Below are 26003 nucleotides of genomic sequence, written 5' to 3'. Positions count from 1 at the left end.
TGATCATCTGGCCAGATAAATAAATGTGTGATCGTCTAGTAATGTAGGACCCGTTGTGTGTGTAATAACCAAAAGGTTCTTTAATTGGTATATGATAGGAGTTAAATAATGAAGATGATTGATAAATATTTAAGGATTAAGAATGATTAATGAATTATACTCATAATTCATGTAAGTGGAAGTTATGTTAATTTAATAGTAAATTACAGAATAACTGTAATAATAAAAAAATGGGGGAGCGGTCGGGCCCCTCACACGCCCGGACCAGTGGAAGACTTTCCAACTATCTATAACTCTTCCTCCTAAAAGGTAGGGAAGGGTATTACTATTTATTAATGCACTCTGATGGTAATAAGGGAATGAGTATTCTCAGTTCCAAACCAAACATAAGTACATTTAATTCAACATTACAGTGGCTCCACCAGCCCCACGATGCTTCCAGTATAAATTAGTGTTTGCCAGAGGCAAACAGATCGGAACTGAAATCCCAGGATCACTCCGACACGAGAGCTTACTCATGGGCGATGACCCTTTCAGTCCTATATGGCGACATAGAGATCACCCACTAACAGTACGAAACTGTTTCCCAGCGTCACCCTGTTACGAGCTTACTCAATGGGGGTTTCCCTTCGGCTCCACAAGAGATCAGACCAAGAAGCGAGATCACCCAGACACCAGAACCTACTTTGTTGGGACATAACCCTTCGGCCCTATAATGTGACATTAGAGATCACCTGTGAAGACAGTCCGATAGAGATGAAGATTTGTGTGATAGGGGATACCTTCCACACCCTGGAATTGGCCAAGCCATATAATGTTGATAATTGCTATATCATAACATAGCATTGTCAATTTAATATTATTTACTTAATACCAAGAATACTCAAGGTTCAAGTTAACTCTGTTGATTAGGCCGGAGCCTAAGAACGAGTAATCCAACCCATAGGTCGAGAGCTACTAAAAGTAATGAGTGCTATTGAATGAACTATAAGTCCAGTCAATTATATATAATATTATTGTTGATTAACCACATTGTGAATTAACCAATTATTTATTCAGAGAGATATATCTAAAGGAACTATAAGTCCTTTAAAAGACACTGATTAATCACAAGTTAACAACGTCTCGTGAAATAACCAGTTGGGTTTTCTATAAGTTTGAGGACACTAAGTCCAACAAGCTATTATTGTGTTGAGAGTAATAGAGATCTTTTGTAATATTTGTAGAGGTTTGATTAATCACATTGTGAAATAATCAGATTAAATAATTATGTAGCTTTATAGAGAGGACTATAAGTCCTAATTGGTTGTTGCCATAAGTACTGATAAATTACACATTAAAGTGCCAGGTCAATTATTATATAATATATAGGTATATAGGAAGGACAATAAGTCCTATTTGTGTTTGTTGTAGTAGTAGAGGCAATATATTGCATAATTATAATGTGAAAGATATAGATTAAATATATATTTGTATAGAAAGGACAGTAAGTCCCATACAATTATTGTAGCTGTACTATAGTTATACTATATCTACTTCCTTTTGGTGTCTTAGTAAACCTATTTACTAAGAGGATTTCTCAGATAAACAAGTGTTTTAGTGTTTAAATCATCATGATTAAATCCCTAAGAAATTAGGTCTTTAAATAATTATCATATCATTTAAGTGAAATTTCTCATATAAATAATTCCAATATTTCCCCTACAGTTATTATAAAATAACAGAAAATTATATAAATTTTCTATAGACTTAGATATAGAATCATAACGTGTATAATCTCCTTTTGTTTGACATCTGTCACATTAATGACGTATTGAATGACGTATTGATGTATTGAATTGAATTTTGATTATCTATCACAACTGTCAACGTAACAAATACTAGCAAGTTTGTTTATTTGTATTTGTTTAATATAACTAAATATAAAATCATCATATATCAACCGTAATATACAACTAAATTATCAGTGACATAAATAATCATGGTTTACACCAGAAATAATTAATAGTATCCAGTAATGCTGCAGTTTTATATTCATATCAGTAGCCAAGCTTACTTTCAAATTCAAGAATGAACAGAAGATTAGAAGTTTAACATTCTTATTGCAATTGTACTTGCAATAATATATACATACAGTACTAATTATCAAGAACATTCCTCAAATACATGTGTGGTGAAGATTTCCCAATATGCTATCTATTTGATTCCTAACCTCTAATGTAAATTTATTAAAGAAGTGAATAATCAGTGTTAGTGTTTGCTTTATTAATATTTAAAGTAATTGTCCTAACTTGATATTAATAGGATAATATCTCCTTGGATACAGTCCGACATAAACATATAACTCAATAATGAAATTTATAAAATACTAATATTATATTTTACTACTTGTATATCTCCATTCTATTCCCATAAATATTCAAAATATGTCTATTAAATATAAATCCAATAAAGATTCACTAATTTTAACCCTGTCTGAACTTGTCTAGTCAATATAACATGAACAAACAACACACATACAAATCTTATCGCCAGGACAACTTCCTTTCTAAATATGAGTAAAATACATAACTCATACTTGTCATTTAGTACTAATTTTATACTGTATCTCATACCTAGTTAAGAATAACTATAGTCAGAGAATCCTTTAGTACATTTATTACCATTAGGAAATAAATCCACACCCATAATATCAATATAATTAAATATTATTAAAAGCAGTAATATACAAAGAGTTGTTATTGTCAGCTTGCTCACTACAATAAAATCAATATTAAAGTTTATAATAAATCAAGACAAAATATCTATTTAAACAATACAGGCTTGTTTACCATAAACACCCCACAGTCACATGAATTTATCTAATAACACAATTAATAATGTATTAAAAGTATTACATTCACATAATATTACATGCATCAGTTAAGCTGTTTCTTTGTACATCTGGTGTAAAACAAATCCCCACATGTAATCATGGGTAATTAGAAGTATACAAAAGAATTATTAGTTCAGTCGACCGAGCAATGGTATGAAAACATTTCACCATGGGACGTTAAGCATGCACAGAAATTCCAAACCAACACTGTAATAGTGTAATAAATACAACTATTCCATCATCATCATCGTCTCAACCATCATTAATCCACGACTGAACACAGGCAATTTCCACACTCTACCACAAGGAACGGCCCGAGACTCCTGCATCCACTAACTCCCTGATCAACCTATAATAACTTTGCTTGCTTGCCTGACCGTTATCAATAAATAATTTTATATTAAACAATAAGCTGTCTTTATATAGGTGTTATAATAGCTTGATAGTTAATTCCTAAAGTAATCTCCAAATCTAAACAAGTACAACAATTTTGTAATAGTGGAACCTAAGTTTACATCAGCTTCACTGAATCAAAGTGATAAAGTTCTACTAAACAAATGTCTAATTAGAGTTTTGTATATGAATAGAATAACATAGGTATATATCATCATATAGATTATTCATCATCATCGTTATATTGAAGTCAAAATTTTATCAAATGTGATAACATTTAAAGATTAAACGCATTACCTAAGCTTGTATTGACTCTAGTAAATATGTATTTCAATAGTTGGTGGAAATATTAAGTATAGACATTGCCTGCGATCACAGTCAAAAATCTAACTACGCAGTAATAAATGGAACAAGCTCACCGGATTCTCCAGTCTTCCATTGATTAATTTCACACTTAATCGATAGTGATACACTAAGGTCTCAAACCCCTTCATCGATCCAGTCCCTCCTAGATCTATATCCCAGTTAGTTTTTTATTTCTATTGCGCAATTCCTAAAACACGACTCCCGCGCCATTTTTTTTTCTTTTTTTTTTTCTATTCTTTCTCCAATAACGTCACAGATTATGTCACCGAAGGGTAGATATTTCAATAATCAGATTTAGCCTATTATTCGAACTGAACTTTTCTTTAAATTCAATTTAATTATATGTTAACGTATTTTGGTATTTTATATTAAATTGATTATCGAATTTATAAAACTTGAAAGGCTCTCATAAACCTTATTAAACTGTGTTGTATGTATCTTTTTTACACCTGATGATAAAAAGGTAAACTATAATTTGGTTATATATAAAATATAATATATTTTTGTTTAATTTATTTAATTTTCTTGTGACATCCACTACACTTTGGAAACACATCAAAGGAGCCTCCCTTCCGTGTCAATATTTCATATATGGTAACGTCTTCTCTGTACACTATTGTGAACCCCGACTTTAAAGTTTGTTTACATTAAATAGCTCAGCCCTCGCAGCGGTCACCCATAGGAACCCCTGTTTCTTTTATGTACTTATGGTATTAAACCTACTGTACCATAGGCGAACCGTCACATCCGGCCCCCTAATTATCAAGGAGTTTACCGGATTGATAATTACAAATATTCTGTTGTGCTTCCCCTCCCTTTTTGACATTACCATATTAAATCTATTTCCCTATATGCGAACCGTCACATCCGGCCCCCTAATTATCCAGAAGTTTACCGGAGTGATTATTACAACAAGATAAGTTTATCGTTACAAAAAAAAATTTTTTTTTCGACCCTAAAAATGTACCTCACATATCTGTATATAATTTAACTTTACAGAGCTTAAGATCATCATTTATATTTTCATTGATTAATCTAATATTAAACATACTATCATAATATGAATCAGAGATACAGATAACTAAAGATAATATTATTCAAAATTCTTAAGGCTCCCAGAATGTCATAGTAGAATCTCTCGTCTAATGCGGAGAGATGAATGTGTTATAATAGTGTGTCCCAAACATCAGAATATACAACACAACACGCATCCAAATTAAAATAACTTGTATTATCAACTCAGACGCATAGGTATGCCAAACACACTGATGCTTAGGGTGCGTTACAAGCAATAGCCTATAAAATTGGCCGTAACAACCGAATATTATACTGAAAAAATGAGACTCGTTGATCTGTGAGAAACTCCATGGAGATCGTGACCTCTAGTCTCCTACGGCCATGACTAGACCATCCTCAACTAACGGAATTTGGCCTCATCAGTGATTCATCGATATAGCCTCACCCTCTCTCGATGAAATCTCTGATATACTTAAGACTCAAAACAATAAAAGTATATAAAAAAAAAATCTTTAAACCCGAAGTTATGTGTTGTTGTATGTTATGTGTATGAATAGCCTTAAAATTTCTACTCAATATATTAATAATTAAGCATAATATTTATTTATGAATAGATTTGTAAATAATTATTTATAATTAATCTGCATACGCTTTAATAATAGAGTGAATTCATTAAATTTCATAATTAAAAATTTTTATACTCGTTTATTTTATATGTAATAAATTCAATGCATGTAATTACAATGTCATAAACAGCATAAATGAATACAATCCTAAGTGTGTGCAAAGGAATCTATAAAACCTAAATATTTGAAAAGCCTAAGTATGTGATGAGTCTAAATGTATAAAACCTGAATATGTGAAGAGCTTCAAGTAAAGAACCTAATAGATACTCTATTTGTATCAGTAAATTTAGATAAAGTATCTATTTAAAAGATACGAGTTAAAACATTTAAATGGAAGTTCATAATTAAAAACTTAAATGTATGAGTATAACATATCAACAAGCGAAAAAGCCTAAGTAAAAACCTAAAGCGAAATGAAGTGAAATAATTTAAGCATTAAAATGTAATAAATGCAAAAAGGAATCCTAAAATAATTGTCTAAGTGTAAATAAATGATTAGATAAAATCCCTAGTACATACATTCAATTGAAAGATAATTTCTATGTAACTAAAAGCATAACTAGAATATCCCAATAGTTGAAAATATTTTAATTATTTATTAACATATAATTAAATATTAAAATGAAGATGTTCAAGTAAATTTGTTAAAATAAATTCAAACAACATGAATAAAACTTTATAAAACGTCTAACTTAACCACAAATACATATTTTATCTAAGAAATAAACCTAGTGTTCATTGAATAAAAAATATAATAGTCCCTAAGAAAATTCAAATAAATTTAATTTTTATTTATTAATTTTAATCATAGAAATAAAGCTTATATAAATAGTAATTTATCACCACCGGCCCCCCTGTCTGACAAATTTTGCACGGCCCCCCAATTTTAAGACTCCTATAAATATGTTGCATAAAATAATACAACCGGCCCCCATAGTTTAAAACTCTTATTATAAGAAATTCCTTTAATATACTTAAATTACCAATGACTATTTCTCAATACTCTCAGAAATAACATGATCAATAAGTTTTATAATAAAATATTATGTAACCCCATTAGATAGGTAGATAGACACCCCTCACCGCCTCCTCCAAAAGATCACAACAGCAAACCCAACATAAATACAACTAACTATATTAGATACATCAATTAATTTATTTTGTACAATAAATTATCATTTAAAAAGATACAAATGTCTTGTGTTATGTGCAATTACAAAGAGCAAAATAAACTAAGTGTGCGCAACATCTAAGTATGTAAAATACTTAGGCATGTAAAGAGTGTATATGTATAAATAACCTACAAAATCTCCCTCTGATATAAGTATAAAGTTTTTTTTTTTTTTTTTATAATAAAGTGTCTAAGTCAAAATAAGTAAATAATCAAATAAAATCTGAACTATAATTGTAAAGTGAAATAAAGAAATTATGTGAAGAAACTAAATAAAATATTTATAATAGCATCCTAATAAATTGTTGGAATTAAATTTAACAATATGAAAATACCTAATAAAATTTTCAAATTTAGATAATTAAATAAAGTAACTAAAGGCCCTAACTAACCTTAATGATATTTTATGAAACGTCTAACTTTCAATTTGAAACCCCTATAAAACATTGTATAAGCTATTTAAACATCCTAAATCAAAATCAAATCATAATTATTTAATATTTTTTTTATATATATATATAATCAATGTCACTGCATCATAAAAGTTTATGAAATAAAAGTCAATTGGATATTTCCTCAGAAATAAATAATGTCATTAATTCATCTTAAATCATTTCTTTCACAATAAAAAGAATTTAATAAATTTTATGTATAAGTCATTATAGCATAATTATTGTTTATAAAATTTATATAATGTTAAATTAATAGTTCAGTAAGTATTGAGAATTAATGAAGCAAAAGAATAATAAATGTGTCCTATAGCATAAAATTAGATCAATGTGAACTGAATATAACCTAGTAAGCTATCCTCACTACTATTGTTATGTACCTATTAGTGTAATACTTAATATTATTTACTCAATTGATATAGAGTAAAATAAAATATAAACCAAATCATGTAAATTTGTTGTATAATTGACTCCAATAGGTAACCATTGAATGAATTTGATAAATTAAATCCTAAGAACATGAGATAACAGTAAAATAGGCTATTTACCTATAGACATAGAAATCATGAAATTAGGTCCAAATCCTAGATCTATGACGGTATAATTATTTAGTCATAATCATCAAAGTTGGTTTTGAGTTATACTATTAGCAGATATTACTGTTTAACTTTATACTCCTTCATATTTTAATAACCAATCCCTGAAGTCACAAGCTCCAATTGTGACCAAGTGTTCTTATTGGTCTAATATGTAAATAGCCATGAACCAATCATATCCTGGTCACGGCACCAATTGTGATGGTCCCCCCCCTTTGCACCCCTTATAATAACTACCCTCTAAACTAAGCTACACATGGAAAAGCTACAAAGCCTAAGAAAAGCCTACGAAGGCTTAACCTAATGAAATCTATGAAAATCTAATGAAAATTCACCCTAAAGAATGGCCTAACACCCTCAATATAACCCCATACCTATATTGCCTTATACACCCCAAATATCCTATGAATCATATAAACCCTTAAAATAAAACATAATATTGAACAGATCTTTAGTAGAACACTTGATCATCTGGCCAGATAAATAAATGTGTGATCGTCTAGTAATGTAGGACCCGTTGTGTGTGTAATAACCAAAAGGTTCTTTAATTGGTATATGATAGGAGTTAAATAATGAAGATGATTGATAAATATTTAAGGATTAAGAATGATTAATGAATTATACTCATAATTCATGTAAGTGGAAGTTATGTTAATTTAATAGTAAATTACAGAATAACTGTAATAATAAAAAAATGGGGGAGCGGTCGGGCCCCTCACACGCCCGGACCAGTGGAAGACTTTCCAACTATCTATAACTCTTCCTCCTAAAAGGTAGGGAAGGGTATTACTATTTATTAATGCACTCTGATGGTAATAAGGGAATGAGTATTCTCAGTTCCAAACCAAACATAAGTACATTTAATTCAACATTACAGTGGCTCCACCAGCCCCACGATGCTTCCAGTATAAATTAGTGTTTGCCAGAGGCAAACAGATCGGAACTGAAATCCCAGGATCACTCCGACACGAGAGCTTACTCATGGGCGATGACCCTTTCAGTCCTATATGGCGACATAGAGATCACCCACTAACAGTACGAAACTGTTTCCCAGCGTCACCCTGTTACGAGCTTACTCAATGGGGGTTTCCCTTCGGCTCCACAAGAGATCAGACCAAGAAGCGAGATCACCCAGACACCAGAACCTACTTTGTTGGGACATAACCCTTCGGCCCTATAATGTGACATTAGAGATCACCTGTGAAGACAGTCCGATAGAGATGAAGATTTGTGTGATAGGGGATACCTTCCACACCCTGGAATTGGCCAAGCCATATAATGTTGATAATTGCTATATCATAACATAGCATTGTCAATTTAATATTATTTACTTAATACCAAGAATACTCAAGGTTCAAGTTAACTCTGTTGATTAGGCCGGAGCCTAAGAACGAGTAATCCAACCCATAGGTCGAGAGCTACTAAAAGTAATGAGTGCTATTGAATGAACTATAAGTCCAGTCAATTATATATAATATTATTGTTGATTAACCACATTGTGAATTAACCAATTATTTATTCAGAGAGATATATCTAAAGGAACTATAAGTCCTTTAAAAGACACTGATTAATCACAAGTTAACAACGTCTCGTGAAATAACCAGTTGGGTTTTCTATAAGTTTGAGGACACTAAGTCCAACAAGCTATTATTGTGTTGAGAGTAATAGAGATCTTTTGTAATATTTGTAGAGGTTTGATTAATCACATTGTGAAATAATCAGATTAAATAATTATGTAGCTTTATAGAGAGGACTATAAGTCCTAATTGGTTGTTGCCATAAGTACTGATAAATTACACATTAAAGTGCCAGGTCAATTATTATATAATATATAGGTATATAGGAAGGACAATAAGTCCTATTTGTGTTTGTTGTAGTAGTAGAGGCAATATATTGCATAATTATAATGTGAAAGATATAGATTAAATATATATTTGTATAGAAAGGACAGTAAGTCCCATACAATTATTGTAGCTGTACTATAGTTATACTATATCTACTTCCTTTTGGTGTCTTAGTAAACCTATTTACTAAGAGGATTTCTCAGATAAACAAGTGTTTTAGTGTTTAAATCATCATGATTAAATCCCTAAGAAATTAGGTCTTTAAATAATTATCATATCATTTAAGTGAAATTTCTCATATAAATAATTCCAATATTTCCCCTACAGTTATTATAAAATAACAGAAAATTATATAAATTTTCTATAGACTTAGATATAGAATCATAACGTGTATAATCTCCTTTTGTTTGACATCTGTCACATTAATGACGTATTGAATGACGTATTGATGTATTGAATTGAATTTTGATTATCTATCACAACTGTCAACGTAACAAATACTAGCAAGTTTGTTTATTTGTATTTGTTTAATATAACTAAATATAAAATCATCATATATCAACCGTAATATACAACTAAATTATCAGTGACATAAATAATCATGGTTTACACCAGAAATAATTAATAGTATCCAGTAATGCTGCAGTTTTATATTCATATCAGTAGCCAAGCTTACTTTCAAATTCAAGAATGAACAGAAGATTAGAAGTTTAACATTCTTATTGCAATTGTACTTGCAATAATATATACATACAGTACTAATTATCAAGAACATTCCTCAAATACATGTGTGGTGAAGATTTCCCAATATGCTATCTATTTGATTCCTAACCTCTAATGTAAATTTATTAAAGAAGTGAATAATCAGTGTTAGTGTTTGCTTTATTAATATTTAAAGTAATTGTCCTAACTTGATATTAATAGGATAATATCTCCTTGGATACAGTCCGACATAAACATATAACTCAATAATGAAATTTATAAAATACTAATATTATATTTTACTACTTGTATATCTCCATTCTATTCCCATAAATATTCAAAATATGTCTATTAAATATAAATCCAATAAAGATTCACTAATTTTAACCCTGTCTGAACTTGTCTAGTCAATATAACATGAACAAACAACACACATACAAATCTTATCGCCAGGACAACTTCCTTTCTAAATATGAGTAAAATACATAACTCATACTTGTCATTTAGTACTAATTTTATACTGTATCTCATACCTAGTTAAGAATAACTATAGTCAGAGAATCCTTTAGTACATTTATTACCATTAGGAAATAAATCCACACCCATAATATCAATATAATTAAATATTATTAAAAGCAGTAATATACAAAGAGTTGTTATTGTCAGCTTGCTCACTACAATAAAATCAATATTAAAGTTTATAATAAATCAAGACAAAATATCTATTTAAACAATACAGGCTTGTTTACCATAAACACCCCACAGTCACATGAATTTATCTAATAACACAATTAATAATGTATTAAAAGTATTACATTCACATAATATTACATGCATCAGTTAAGCTGTTTCTTTGTACATCTGGTGTAAAACAAATCCCCACATGTAATCATGGGTAATTAGAAGTATACAAAAGAATTATTAGTTCAGTCGACCGAGCAATGGTATGAAAACATTTCACCATGGGACGTTAAGCATGCACAGAAATTCCAAACCAACACTGTAATAGTGTAATAAATACAACTATTCCATCATCATCATCGTCTCAACCATCATTAATCCACGACTGAACACAGGCAATTTCCACACTCTACCACAAGGAACGGCCCGAGACTCCTGCATCCACTAACTCCCTGATCAACCTATAATAACTTTGCTTGCTTGCCTGACCGTTATCAATAAATAATTTTATATTAAACAATAAGCTGTCTTTATATAGGTGTTATAATAGCTTGATAGTTAATTCCTAAAGTAATCTCCAAATCTAAACAAGTACAACAATTTTGTAATAGTGGAACCTAAGTTTACATCAGCTTCACTGAATCAAAGTGATAAAGTTCTACTAAACAAATGTCTAATTAGAGTTTTGTATATGAATAGAATAACATAGGTATATATCATCATATAGATTATTCATCATCATCGTTATATTGAAGTCAAAATTTTATCAAATGTGATAACATTTAAAGATTAAACGCATTACCTAAGCTTGTATTGACTCTATTAAATATGTATTTCAATAGTTGGTGGAAATATTAAGTATAGACATTGCCTGCGATCACAGTCAAAAATCTAACTACGCAGTAATAAATGGAACAAGCTCACCGGATTCTCCAGTCTTCCATTGATTAATTTCACACTCTTAATCGATAGTGATACACTAAGGTCTCAAACCCCTTCATCGATCCAGTCCCTCCTAGATCTATATCCCAGTTAGTTTTTTATTTCTATTGCGCAATTCCTAAAACACGACTCCCGCGCCATTTTTTTTTCTTTTTTTTTTTTTCTATTCTTTCTCCAATAACGTCACAGATTATGTCACCGAAGGGTAGATATTTCAATAATCAGATTTAGCCTATTATTCGAACTGAACTTTTCTTTAAATTCAATTTAATTATATGTTAACGTATTTTGGTATTTTATATTAAATTGATTATCGAATTTATAAAACTTGAAAGGCTCTCATAAACCTTATTAAACTGTGTTGTATGTATCTTTTTTACACCTGATGATAAAAAGGTAAACTATAATTTGGTTATATATAAAATATAATATATTTTTGTTTAATTTATTTAATTTTCTTGTGACATCCACTACACTTTGGAAACACATCAAAGGAGCCTCCCTTCCGTGTCAATATTTCATATATGGTAACGTCTTCTCTGTACACTATTGTGAACCCCGACTTTAAAGTTTGTTTACATTAAATAGCTCAGCCCTCGCAGCGGTCACCCATAGGAACCCCTGTTTCTTTTATGTACTTATGGTATTAAACCTACTGTACCATAGGCGAACCGTCACAAACTGACCTGCTTTCATTTTCACCCTATATTATCTCTCAAAGGCTAGCGTATACCGTTAGCTCAGGCAAGGTTACCATTCCATTATCATCCATTAAAAAGAACAGACTAGTCTGTATACTTAATATTCATAACAATATTTAGGTCACGAGAGGCACTAATCTTAACAGTGAGGCACTGCCCTAATATCTTTTATCTCTTTGTGCATCGAATTTCAAATTAAGATTAAAACAGCTAAGCGATAGCTGCTAGGAATTCGAAATTGCAAAAACGACGGACTCGTCGCCGTTGGATAGGGAACAGTGCTGATTCTAGTGATTAAATTCTAGGATTTGTATGAAGTTGTAACATTACAATATATAATATGTAACGTACATTACTTATTTATGTCACTTTTGTAAAAGGGTAAAATGTTGTGGTATCTATATTTTTGTGTTATAATACTACAAAAAAAAAAACAACAAAAATAAATATTTACATAATTTACAAATGAACAATATATAAGAAATACAGTTATAGTACCTAATAGACATAATATGTAACTAATATTCAACATCATCACATCGGCCCTTAATGGTACACTGCTGAACATGAGTCTACCATAACTAAACATAGTCTAGTCATAAATACCCCCCTCCCAAGGGGGGGTTTTGTCGGTAGTTGCCACGCTTGGCAGGCGGGTTGGCAACCACAGTTAGGCTTTAGAGTTTAAAGACGACGCTACTACTCATCCCTCGTCCTCCTTTAGTCACCTCTTCTGACAGCCACGGGAAAGGAAGGCGTGGCCTATTCTATGCCGAGAACACACGGATAAACTAATAAATATATAAATAAACTGATATTATAAAGACGAAAGATTAGATTTTTTTGTTTGAGGAAAAATAAAAACAACATATAAATATTTTGTTATCGGTTAAAACCGATTTTAACAATTCTTTCTTCTATAAAATACTACATTTATATGTATTTTATATTACAAAATAAAAATAGAGGGATTCTATCTACTTATGCAACGTGAGGAGGGATCGTTAGTATTTTTAAATTTTTTATATCTTGACTATACTGGTATTAAATATAAAATTTTATTTATGTTAAAATACATTTATTTATGCCTAATGTACATTTTGTGTAACAATGTGTAATCATTGGGAAGACGGACTCAAAGTAATGAAATTTGAATAAAATAATATCATTATAGTATTTTATTTGTTGATCCAATTCTATCTATTTTCCATTATCCAAATGAAATGAAATGAAATGAATTTATTTTGCTAGAATGCAGGTAATTTTAGATGATAGAGGTTTATATTTCCCGTGTACATTCTGCCTCTATGTCGGCGTGCAAATTTTTAACAATATAATAAATTTATATATATATATATAAATTTATTTATATATATATATATATATAATTAATATATATATATAATAATATATAATTTATATATATATATATATATATATATTCTACATTATATTTCTTTTCCTTATACAATACATTATTATTATTTATTACAGTAAACGGAAAATAAAAGCCTGTACAATAGTTGTCCAAATTAATTAAATATTTTAACAAACTGTGATATTAATTAGTGTATAAGAACAGAATCATCAATGGTATCTCTAGTGTAGGTTAAGAATTACATTTGTTTTTTTAGCGAAATATTCATTAATGGTATAAAACCACAAAAACCATAAAATCACAAAAACAAAAACAAAGGTTGTCTATTTGAGTTAGCCCTAGCGAAAAGGCCGTCTTTGTATCTATATTTTGTATGCTTACGTCTATGTTTTGATCTGTACTTTATCTTACTCTATTTTATTTAAATATTTTATTGTATTTGTATAATTTAAGTATTAGGTACAATAAGAGAGAAGAGATAAATAAATAATAAATTATTTTACTAAAAAAAATTTTGAAAAATAATACATTACTGTGTCTACGTGTGTTACTAGCTTTTGTCCGCGACTACGTCCGCGTTATAGCGTGAAATATCCGTTTATGGTTACCTCAATTTTACGGAAATTCCTGTTATTGTTACGTGTCCCAAAAGTAAGATTACAGATGGGAATTCCTAAGAGAGGAATCTAAAGCCTGAATTGTTACAGGCATATTATTGTAAATTGTGAATTATCCTTGGTAATTAATAATTAATAGTGGTTGGATTATATAGTTGGAGTGTCTTCACAGAAATGTTTCGAGAAAAACGGGTCAACTTTTTCATACAATTTTTCGTGATAAATAGTTATGAAAGATTCCTTTATCACTTTTATATTTATTTTGTCATATAAATTCTGCATCTTTTTTTTGATTTGAAACATTGATTTTATTTATTAAGTAATACGTCCAGATATATTTTATGCGTAAATATATAGAATATTAATAAAAAAACGTGTCAGCAAATTTGACAATTATCTGACAAAAAGTTAACCCGTTTTAGAGGCTCGATGCTCTATCTATATAATCTAAGATATAGTGATTGTATGTAAAAATCTGCTAAGTATTTCACGAACAAGCATAGATGCTAAGAGATCATTTTCATCTGTCGAGAGAGTATTTCTAACTACTTAAGTTATTAGTTTCTAAATATTAAGTAGTGGTAAATAAGGTGATAGGAAAGATACTTGAAGGATTATGTGTTGTCACTTCTTAGGACTATATTGTAATGCCTATTAAGATTTATTATTTAGAAAATATATTGCGATGTTGACAAAATTGTAACTGTAAGGTCTAAGTTGCATAAAAAAAATATTTAAATTTAATTACCAGAGGGAGACTTTGTACAAAAGTCGTTTGCTTGTGTATCTCTGTCCCATTCGTGTTTCAACCGTAAAGCAGTTGTGTTTACATGGCTGTGTTTCGGTTTGAAGAGGAATAACACCCGAGTCCTCAGAAATGGCAACGCATGGGGGGTATCATGGGCGAAACAGTACTCTGACTCTGTTATGTCCATGGTACTGCTCATGTCTATAGGCGACGGTTACCACTTTCCATTAAGTGAGCCTTCAGCTTGTTTGCCATTCTAAGTTGTATAAAAAGAAATTTAGATCTATTCATTTAGATGTTTTTGACCAATAACAAGGATTTAAATAGCGATGTACATAAATCCCACAACAGTTGATTTACATTCTCGAATAATCCTAGCTAGGTTTGTCGTTTCTACCTCTACATAAAGATAATAGGACATGTTTATTTAATCACTAATTCGCAGTCGGCAAGCGTATTCAGGGATTATTTGACACCGTACATTGTAGAGACGATTTCATTTTAAAAATGAAAGTTATGTACTGGATACCTATATACTATTTACTTTTACGTAAAATATTCAGAAGATTAGTCCTTAAAGCTTTTTCCATCAAAACTTTATCAGTTTAAAGCGCGAACAAAGATACGATACGAATGATTTTTGTATTCAGTTCAACAATGTAATTTGAAGGACAATGATCTCCCTCGATGTCGATAGAGATATCGCTGTGCGATAAGAAAGTGAAGTGCTAAGAAAGCAAAACTGTTTGGGATATAGATGAGAGCGGGGTATTAAGAGCTGTTAGGAAATAAGAGCGACGGTTGTAACAATAATATGTTTATTCGTTTATGTATGTTTCGGTTTGAAGAGTGAGATATGGTAGTGAATTTACAGGGTACGGAGAAATAACACCTGAGCCCTTAGGAATGGCTATGCATGGGAGGTATCATGGGCGAAACAGTATACTCTGTTATGTCCATAGTACTGCTCATGTCTATAGGCGACGGCTACCACTTTCCATTAGGTGGGTCGTTAGCTTGTTTGTCATTCTAAGTTGCATAAAAAAATTCATAACCAATACAAATACAAGATGCTAAGGAGCATAACAAATAAAGTGTCTTATTGGTAAGTACTTTCTACGTAACCAAAAGTGTATGCTTAAACTAGGGTTTACATCTATGCTATAGGCATAAGTGCTCTCTTATAACAGCAATCGGTAGATGGTTAATCTTTTGGTTATCTAAAATTGATAAAAAACTAGAACCATTTTTAAAACTGCGGCTCCTATTTAAAATATGAGTGTTAAATAGGATCTCATTTCGCAGAGTATATGGAGCGAATGACGACGACGCAGAAATCTCTCAAAGAAATTTGAGAAATTTCTTTTATTTTACAGAAACGTTCAAATATGTCAAACTCTATTTAAAGTGTAATTATCTGGTACTTAAATGAACAAAATTTATATTTTTAGTTAATAGTTATAATAAATGTAACAAATGTGATTTTTAATAACAACTTTTCTAAGGAGGCTCCTAGTCCCCTACTCTACCCTACAAATCTATAAGCTGATTAGGTAAACGTAGTTTTGTTTTATAGGTACCTACGGTTTATAGATTGTTTTTAAACTATTACTACTTATATATGTATATATGTATATATATATATATATATATATATATATATATATATATATATATATATATATATATATATATATATATATATATATATATACCTATCCCCCGATTTACACGGTACTTGTTTTACACGTTTTCGCTTTTACACAGTTTTCCAAATAAGTTTTTTTTTTGTTTTTATCGCACTACTTAATGCTACTGTGTTTGAACACGTGCGCTGTGTACACATCTCACGAGCCCGAGCTTATGTGCTGACTTGCTGCACATGCACACTGTGTCTGTATTTCTTCGCATAAAATTAAAGTTTTATCTACGGAAAATTGTATTTGAGTGAAAGTTTCACAGTGTCAGAAAGATTTAATTTTTCAGTTTAATGTATTGTAATTAAATAAAAAAAAAACAGTGTTTCCGTAATATATTACATATATAATACATATATAATATATTACATATTTTAACCTGTCAATGCATTTTATTTTTATTTCTGTGTACACCTAAAAATATTGAAAAAAATCACAACTGTTAAATAGCAAAATTATGCATTTTCTGCAAGCTTTTCGATTTACACGGTTTTGACTTGAAAATTTTTAATTTTCGATTTACACGTTTTTCTCAGGAACGTATCTACCGTGTAAATCGGGGGATAGGTGTATATATCTCTAAAAGACAGTCAACAGTATCTTTCAAGTTAGAGTATATAATACATAGCGATTTTTTTACTATTGAAGGGTTCCGGAATTGATCACGATCTCATCTGATGAAAAATGATGATGTGGTCTAAGATGGAGCTCGCGAACCCACGAATAGCTTATAATGGTTTTGAGAACGGACATCGTGACACGAATTCTCATACTAATGTATCGTAATCGATAGTTAGGTTCTCTAATTTGACTTCATTTACTATGTGACTTTTTCTATTCGAACAGAACAAAAGTCTTCTTTTGAGAATAAAGCCACAATTTTTATTTCACTGCCAAACGATGTATAATATTTTTTTAGTATAGGAATGTATATATGTATGTAAGTTTGGGTCTTTGGGGCAACGTGTAGCTTTGAAGGGGTAATGAATTTTAATGAATAGGCTGTCGTTGGGTTCGCCCTAATAGTGAAAGATGAGTGTGCTTGTACTCTTACGAGTACATAACACAATATATATGGGGGTAATAAATACACCATCAAATTTGGTTGAAGATTAAAGCTGTAGAATTTTTGAAAATTAATTACGTCTATATGTTTATAATTTTTTACGAAAAGAGTTTTTTTTAATACAATTTAGAATGGCAAACAAGCTGACGGCCCACCTGATGGAAAGTGGTAATTGTCGCCTATAGACATGAGCAGTACCATGGACATAACAGAGTATACTGTTTCGCCCATGATACCCCCCATGCGTTGCCATTCCTGAGGGCTCAGGTGTTATTCCTTCGTACCCAGTAAATTCACGCCCTTCAAACCGAAACACAGCCATGCAAACACAACTGCTTTACGGTTGAAACATGAATGGGACAGAGGTACCCAAGCAATCGACTTTTGTACAAAGTCTCCCTCTGGTAATTATATAGTATAGTATATTATCTAATTCACAAATCATAATGTTAACCATAAACAACATTTCGATTGACGGTAGCACGCAACTGATTAATTTTTCAAAATGATTTATTTCTCCGCCTTTCAATTTCGAAGGTATTAGAAATGAGTTGTTCTTTAATAAATCTATAAGTATTTATTATAATAAAATGGCAAGGGTCGAAATGTTTCTTGTTCCACATTGTTCTCCATTTAGTTTAGTAATCAGTTAAAAATGTATATCTGTGTATTTGTTATGTTATTATAAGAAGTTATTTTACAATTTATAAATTATAAATTAGTGTAAATTTTATCAGAATTAATCAAATTTAAAAACTGGTGTATGTTTTCATAACAGGTCGTGAGATAAAATTGGATCCCTCCATTATATGAGATTACGTAGAACGCAGAGGTTTTTGTTAATTATATGCTTTGCTAAATGGCGTTTATCACTTTCCATCAAGTGCGCCATGAGCTTGTTTCTTAAGTTGTATAAAAAAAAATGTATATATATTTTTAGTACTTTTAGTTTGTTACGTATATTATAAAGCCATTTCTATGTTTAAAAGAAAATAATCTGCAGGTCTACCATGAAATGAAATTCCGAAACTTCGGGCTTAATTTCGTGTTTTTGTTTATACCAAAATCGGACCAATAAATGGTGTTTAACATTTCGTTCGTCATATATCCTAACATAAAAGTCCAAAGGAGCAATATTTTAACATTTTTAATATTTCCAAACGGCATGTATTATGTAATTTTAACATCAAATTTGTGTATCGTTTGGCTCTGAAATTTCAGAAAACATTTCATGGTAGGCCCTCTGTTCATTTAACATTGCACGTACTACGTTAATATTGTGAGTTACAAATCAGTTGCATTATATATATATATATATATCATTATGAGACTTGTCATACATACATACGAGTATATGAGGTCTTTTATTGTGGAACTATATGTATTATATTATATTATGTTTACGACTGTTTATTGCTATAGAGAAATAGAAAAAAAAGAATGATATGTGTACAAAAAACCCTGTAGTTGGTGATAATATTCAATTACCAGAATGACGACGAGCATACTTGCCCTCTTATTCATAAAAACTAAAATTATTATACCATTTTATCACTTTCTTTCAAATTGCGAATTAAGCGTAAAAAAAGAGATAAAACACTTCTATAGCCAAAATGGTTTAATGGGAAGAAGTTTATTAGAGATAAGCTCGCCTTTGTACATTATGTTTATAATGAATTATGATTAACAGTATGTTTTGTGTACAATAAAGAATAAAAGAATAAAAAGTTTGACGCTATTATGAATAAGAAAGGTCTAGTCAGAAACAATAAGTAGTCAAGTTAAAACCTAACTACGAAATATAGCAACGGAACTCTGTCTGCGTAAAGTAATTGGTTTTGTGCAACCAATCAATCAATCTATAGGAACGCTTCTTTCCATCTAGATTGTACTAATTACTTTGGGTTCGGTCATAATTGAGGCGTGTTTCTATTAAGCTTTGCGCTGATTCGCACAATTAATGAATTCTCCAAATAAACCTAGTTAATCTTGAGGAAATTAGTATAAAACCGGAGTATTTAAATAAATTAAATAATAATTATTAAATTATTATTATTAAATTAAATTGTACATTTTTATTTTTTGTCACAACTAACCATATAATACAAGGGGGATAGGGATTGTTTGAAATGAGATCTAACAGCTCCATTGCTAGCAATGTATCCTATCAGGTCGACCTCCACGCGGTTCCCCCTGTAAACCATTGTGGTTATTTTTCATGGAATTCCTCACTATGGGCTAACTGACCTGCTTTCATCCTCACCAATTCGCTTCTCACTGGTGCCCCGCTAGTGTATACCGATAGCGCAGGCGGGGTTACCGTGCCACTTTCACTTATTATATTTTATTAATTTCATTTAGTTATTTTCATCGCAATCAGTTAAATTATTCTCACCTGCGGCTATAACAGTGATGGCTCCGGTTGGTACGCCCAGCCCCAACTCTGGATTCTGTCTCTCTTCTAACCAGCCCACTGCTCCAACCACCAAACCACCGATTCCGCAAACGATCTGTCCACAAATAAATGAAAATGCTTATACAGTTTTATCCATATTAAAATAATGAATATAAAAGCCACTTTTTCTTCTCTTATCTTTCTCTTAACTTTAAACAAATCGTTATCAAATCCAATGTAAGTGTGGAATCTTTCTTTCTTTCTATTTGAAATGCAACAAGATATATTAAAGAAATATTAAGTAGATAAGTAATTTAGAAATATTGAAATTATTGTCGAATTTTGATTATATAGTGGCCTCTTAGCATTACCTCCTAATTAACCAATCATATGAAAATTGGTATACAGGTACTTTCTATATAGAGTAGAGATGTTTATAGGCTTATAAATTTTATCGCGGTAAACAAATATATTTTAGATATATGGACGAAGCCGCGGGTAAAAGCTACTTATATATAAACTGCAAATTTATGAAAAATAACCATCCCATTTAATTCCCTTAATAACAAACGAGACGCCACGACTATGTAAATTTGATTCGAGTAATTTATTATAAGACTCGGTAGACTTGTTAGCGTAGTGTAACAAAAATGACTGAAAGTTTTTATAAAATATTTTTATTAGACACTGAAAATATTTTGTTTGGTTTTATTCTTTTTTAGAGTACACTGAATTGTAAAATGCAGCTTTTGAGTTCACGGTTCATCAGGCTTAATGACGTTCAAAAATATATTCAAAATATGCCACCTGATTCTTCTTCTTCCGCAATAAATATAATTGGGATCATTGTAAGTAATCTTGAGTATAGGGTTGCCAAATTAAGTTACCAAAAGTTTATAATTATTTCGAAGTTAGAGTTTATGTTTCATTTCTGACATTTATTTATTGAGGGACTTAAGAAATATGTAAATTATACAATATTTTAGGTATTAACAGTTTATTTAATATAACATTATTTAATAAAACAAGTTTATTACGGAACAAAAATTGATAATTATTAAAAAAATTAGCAAATTTCTTTCATGTATTTGAAAAAAAATTGGGATATTATATGTGACTATTGAACATGGGTGGGATACGTTAAATTTAAGATTTGGCAATTAAACTTGAATACGTAAGGGAGGCGACTTCAAATTCCACCGAATTAATTATGCGTTTTGACATAAAATATTAATATTACTTTACTATTTTAATTCCATTAATTTTACATTGTGACAAGTGCACTACTGTTCTTCCATTAGTTTGTGACGTTTCTGTTTATTTGATAATGCGGTAAAATGCACTGCCATTTATTTTCTGAGCGTATATCTCCTTTAAAAATCATTAACTAGAATATTTTTAAAGTTTTCAGGCCACATTTACGTTGAATTCAAAGGTTTTCAGTACAACATCGGAAAAACGAGATTAGTTGTTAGTTGAGCAAACACAACAGTTTCGCTCTGTTGCATTTCTCGACGGATAATTTTATTTAAAAATTAGATGACTAGTAACATTTTATTTAACGAACTTAAAGCACTAAGTTATTTAGTGTTCATGTAAATGTTATTTAGTATTATGTTATTATTATTATTAAAGACCCTGTTGAAATCCCGTCAAAAAACCTGAAAAGGCCGTTTTACTATGCAAATGGCGTCGTGCAATCAGTCGTCCGTTCCTGTTTACGCAGCGTAATTACCCCATATAATAAAGGGATAGGATAGGATAAAGTATCTCCAATTATACTGCGTATCCATTACTTTCGTGTTTATTAGTGCCCCGAGATAGAATAACGGCTCATATTAGCACTGACATATTCCCTAAAAAATAGTTTGCGATAAGTTAAAATTATACAATAAATGACTGAACCTCAAGTACGTAAAAAATATAATCTGTCTATTATATACACACTTTACATCTGTGTACTATAAATATCAAAAACCAGACCTTAAAAATTACTTAAAGATAAAAAAAAATCTTTGAGATCACTGCCAACTATTATTAGATATTATATTTCATTTTATAGATATGTTACCTTATGATACTCTATTTTGTACTAAGCTGTAAGTTTACCTATATTTAAAAAAATAATTCCTTCTACTTCACCTTCACAAGTTAATATCCTACTTAATACGAAAGTAAAAATATAAGCTGCTCATTAGTCATTCAATTGCAGTTGGCTTTGTAATAAATTATGCGGTGGCTCTGCAAATGAAAGAGTTATCGCAAAAGTTGGTAGATTTTATAGCGTTATATGTAAAAAAATATTGTATTGTCTTTGTTAGAGAGATATTAAGTCAGTTTTATTTAGCAGTTTAGGAACATCTTTATTACTACAAAAGGTCGTTTTGAAACAAAAATACAGGTTACGTTTTTTCCTCATGATGCTTCTATAGATGAAAGAATTATTAAAATCAATCAAAACAAAAAATAAGTTTACTGTCTTTATGTTCTTAGTTCTATTATTCTTATTTTAAAATAAGAAACATTTTTACACACGGAAACATAGAAAGGATTTGTTTCGCTTTGAATTAGAAGGATTTTAAGAGTTCTTTTTAGATATATTCTATTATTAACGACATCTTTTACAGAAGGTTACTATTTCTAGGCATTGTGCAAATAAATTTACTTGAATGAGGTTGGCGGAAAAGAGAATATACTTACTTGTATTAAATCCTCACTGAGGCTTCGGGTCAAGATTTACTAAATCATTATTGAGAACGTAATCTTGGTTTCTCACTTCGTATTTTTCTTGTAAGATTATAAAGGTCAATGAGAAACAAAATAAAGTATTCCTTGTTACAGGCGAAATCCGTGAATTGTTTGTTATTTACATGGGAAAATATTTAAAGATGGAAACATTTATCGGTAAGTAGGAAAAGGCTTGTTTGTCGTTTTGAGTCATATAAAAATAATGTGGTAATATCACCAGTTAATATATAATCTACAAATTAGTTGAGTTAATGTAATAAGATGGAGTACGTTCAGCATTTTAATAGGCTACAATTTCATTGATAAATAATAATTTATTCAAAATTTTGCCAAAATAATAATATTGAGAGAATTTTGAATTTTGAACAGACCTTGATAATTTAATAAAAAATATTTTCGGTGTGTATTGCAATTATTACTTCAACAAATTAATCTTAAATTGGCAAACAAAACATATTTTTTTTAGTATTGCGTTAATGGATTGAGAACAGACTACCCATTTCTTGTTCGTTACTAATAGAGCGTGATTTCCTGAAATATACAGAGATTAATGTGCTGATTTGTTCTTGTTCTGGCCAAGTAACGACGATAGATTGGTACTCTGTTATGTTTTTTTTTAATGGATGAAAATAGAATGATAATTCCGTCTGCGCTATCAGTGTAAGCTGGCGGGGCAGTAGTGAGGGATAGGTGAGGATGAAGTAAATAAATTGATCCATTATGATCCATTATGATCATGAAAAATTAACCACGATGGTGTCCAGGGGGAATCACGTAGAGGTCGTCCTGTTAGGGTATAATGTAGTAATCGGCTTGTTAGATTTTATTACTTATAAATCCTTCCCTAAACATTAGACAGTTGCATTAGATTTCAATACACTTGACGAAATAAGGGCATTATTGCAATGTAGACTGTAGGATCATTTGCTGGCGATATTTCAGTCCGAAATAGATGCGAAGGTGACTTGACCTCATTTAAGAAACTATTAATTAAATAAAGATGGAGTTCAATATAAAAAAGAACGAAAACTAGTCCCAATTTAAAATTGTATTCACATAATTTCAAATATATTTGGCTGGTGTTATAAATGTGCATGTCGAGTGTCAGCGTCAAAAGTAAACAAATGCCTCTGATTGTCGCATTAGGCAATATAATACCTATATGTAGTTGTGAGTATATTTATTAATTTACTTTGAGTAAATGTTTCAAGTAAAGAAAGAGTCCGTGGCACGGCAAAAAATGGCGATACTAATAAATTTAAGTACACATATTTGTACTAATGAATAAATAAATAAATAAATTATTAATAACTGTTACTACCATACAAGTACTATTGTATACTCTGCTTTTTAAACAACTTCCATAAGGGCTGATTTTTTTAATATGGGTGATAATGGAATGGTAACCCCGCCTGCGTTATCGATCTACGCTGGCGGGGCACCAGTTATAGATGAAGACGAAAGCAGGTCACTCGGCCCATCGTGAAGAATTCAACAAGAATTAATCACGATGGTTTCCAGGGGAAACCACGTAAAGGTCGACTTGATAGGGTATATTGCTAGCAATTAGGCTATTTTTTTTATGGGTGAAAGTGGAATGGTAACCCCACGTGCGCTAACGGGATACGTTGGCAGAGCACCAGTGAAGGGTGATAGATGGGAATGAAAACAGGCCAGTTAGCCTCATCATCATGATGAATTCATCAGGAATTAACCATGATAGTTTCCAGGGGGAACCGCGGGGAGGTTGACCTGGTTGGGCATATTGCTAGCAATGGGATTCTCAGTCTCCATTACTAATAATCCCTTTCCCCTCATCAATTAGGCTGTTAGAACCCATTACTAACAATCCCTCCCTCTATAAGGACCGTTAGCTTATTTGCATAAAAAAAAAGAAGAAGTTTCCCATTTCATCTACATTTTTGTGTACCACTATACCTTGTTACGTAATGTCATCGTAGACACTAATAACTTTATCCTTTCTGAATGATAACTATCGTGAGTTATACTGTATTTTAATTACTTATGTTGACTTTACGTTTTAAATTCAGGGATGTTCGACTAGTTTCAAGCAACAGCAGAATTTTAACAGTGCTGTTCGCGACACAGCTGTGAACTGCGCACACATTTAAGAGCTCCTATTGAGTTCGAAACTACTACTTATATACTTATTTTTGTAAATGCATACACATTACGTATAGAAAATACACAAACACACATACTCATGGATACAAATGTTTATATTGTGCGGAAAATGAACTCGCGACCGTTGGAAGATGACCGTAGCGGTCATCACCGAGGATGACAATACCAACCTGTAACACTCGAACCCTGAGTGCTATGGCAAACGGGTAAAGCTGTACGCCGCTGGTCAGTTGTCCATCCCCGTCTTCGCATTTGGACGCACCGCTTACAGCGCTGCACACAGAGTGCTTCCGCGACCACATCGCTGACTTTGCGTGGAGCACTGGAAAAATAAATATAACATTGTATTAGCTCGATAAAATATTAATTTGCTACTGAGATTATCAATAGGGGTTTTACATGAACAATGTAATGTAATATAATGTAATGTAAATAGGACTCTATTTTCTTTTTACTTAGCCTCTTATTTGGGCCGTTGTGCGTATGAGTCGTGGCTAGTACAGCCAACCTAGCTCCGCCTAGAAGCACAGAAGCTTCTTGATGAATAAATTTCATATGATCATCTTTTAGCAACAATATATGCATTCATCATCATTTCAGCCATTGACTATCCATTGCCGAACATAAGCCTTCCCTATAAGGAAAAGTTTGCCAGTAGTTGGCACGTTTGGCAGGCGGTTTGGCAACTGCAATTAGGTTTTTAGAGATGTTTTCAGAGGGACGCTGCTGCTCCTTCCTCTACCATTAATTTCTTTTGGTCGCCTCTTACGACGCCAACGGTAAAGGAAGGGGTGGCCTATTCTATGCTATGACCACACGGCTAAAAATGTATCAATAACGGAAAAT

The 26003-nt window shown here is 31.0% G+C and overlaps 1 protein-coding gene across 1 annotated transcript in view; it reads right to left on the bottom strand.

The window, feature by feature from the left end:
• Window positions 1-26003, bottom strand: part of LOC113510383 (uncharacterized) — a 53008-nt gene that overhangs the window by 10276 nt on the left and 16729 nt on the right. The window contains exons 2-3 of the mRNA XM_052898502.1: window positions 25328-25479; window positions 20265-20379 (exon numbers count right to left, since the gene is read on the bottom strand). Of these exons, the coding sequence (XP_052754462.1) occupies window positions 20265-20379; window positions 25328-25479 (267 nt within the window). The remainder of the gene's footprint in view (window positions 1-20264; window positions 20380-25327; window positions 25480-26003) is intronic.

The sequence above is a fragment of the Galleria mellonella genome, unplaced genomic scaffold (assembly GCF_026898425.1).
Source record: "Galleria mellonella isolate WM207_F2 unplaced genomic scaffold, CSIRO_AGI_GalMel_v1 utg44, whole genome shotgun sequence".
Lineage (NCBI taxonomy): Eukaryota > Metazoa > Arthropoda > Insecta > Lepidoptera > Pyralidae > Galleria > Galleria mellonella.
This window is presented reverse-complemented; position numbering and strand designations above follow the sequence as displayed.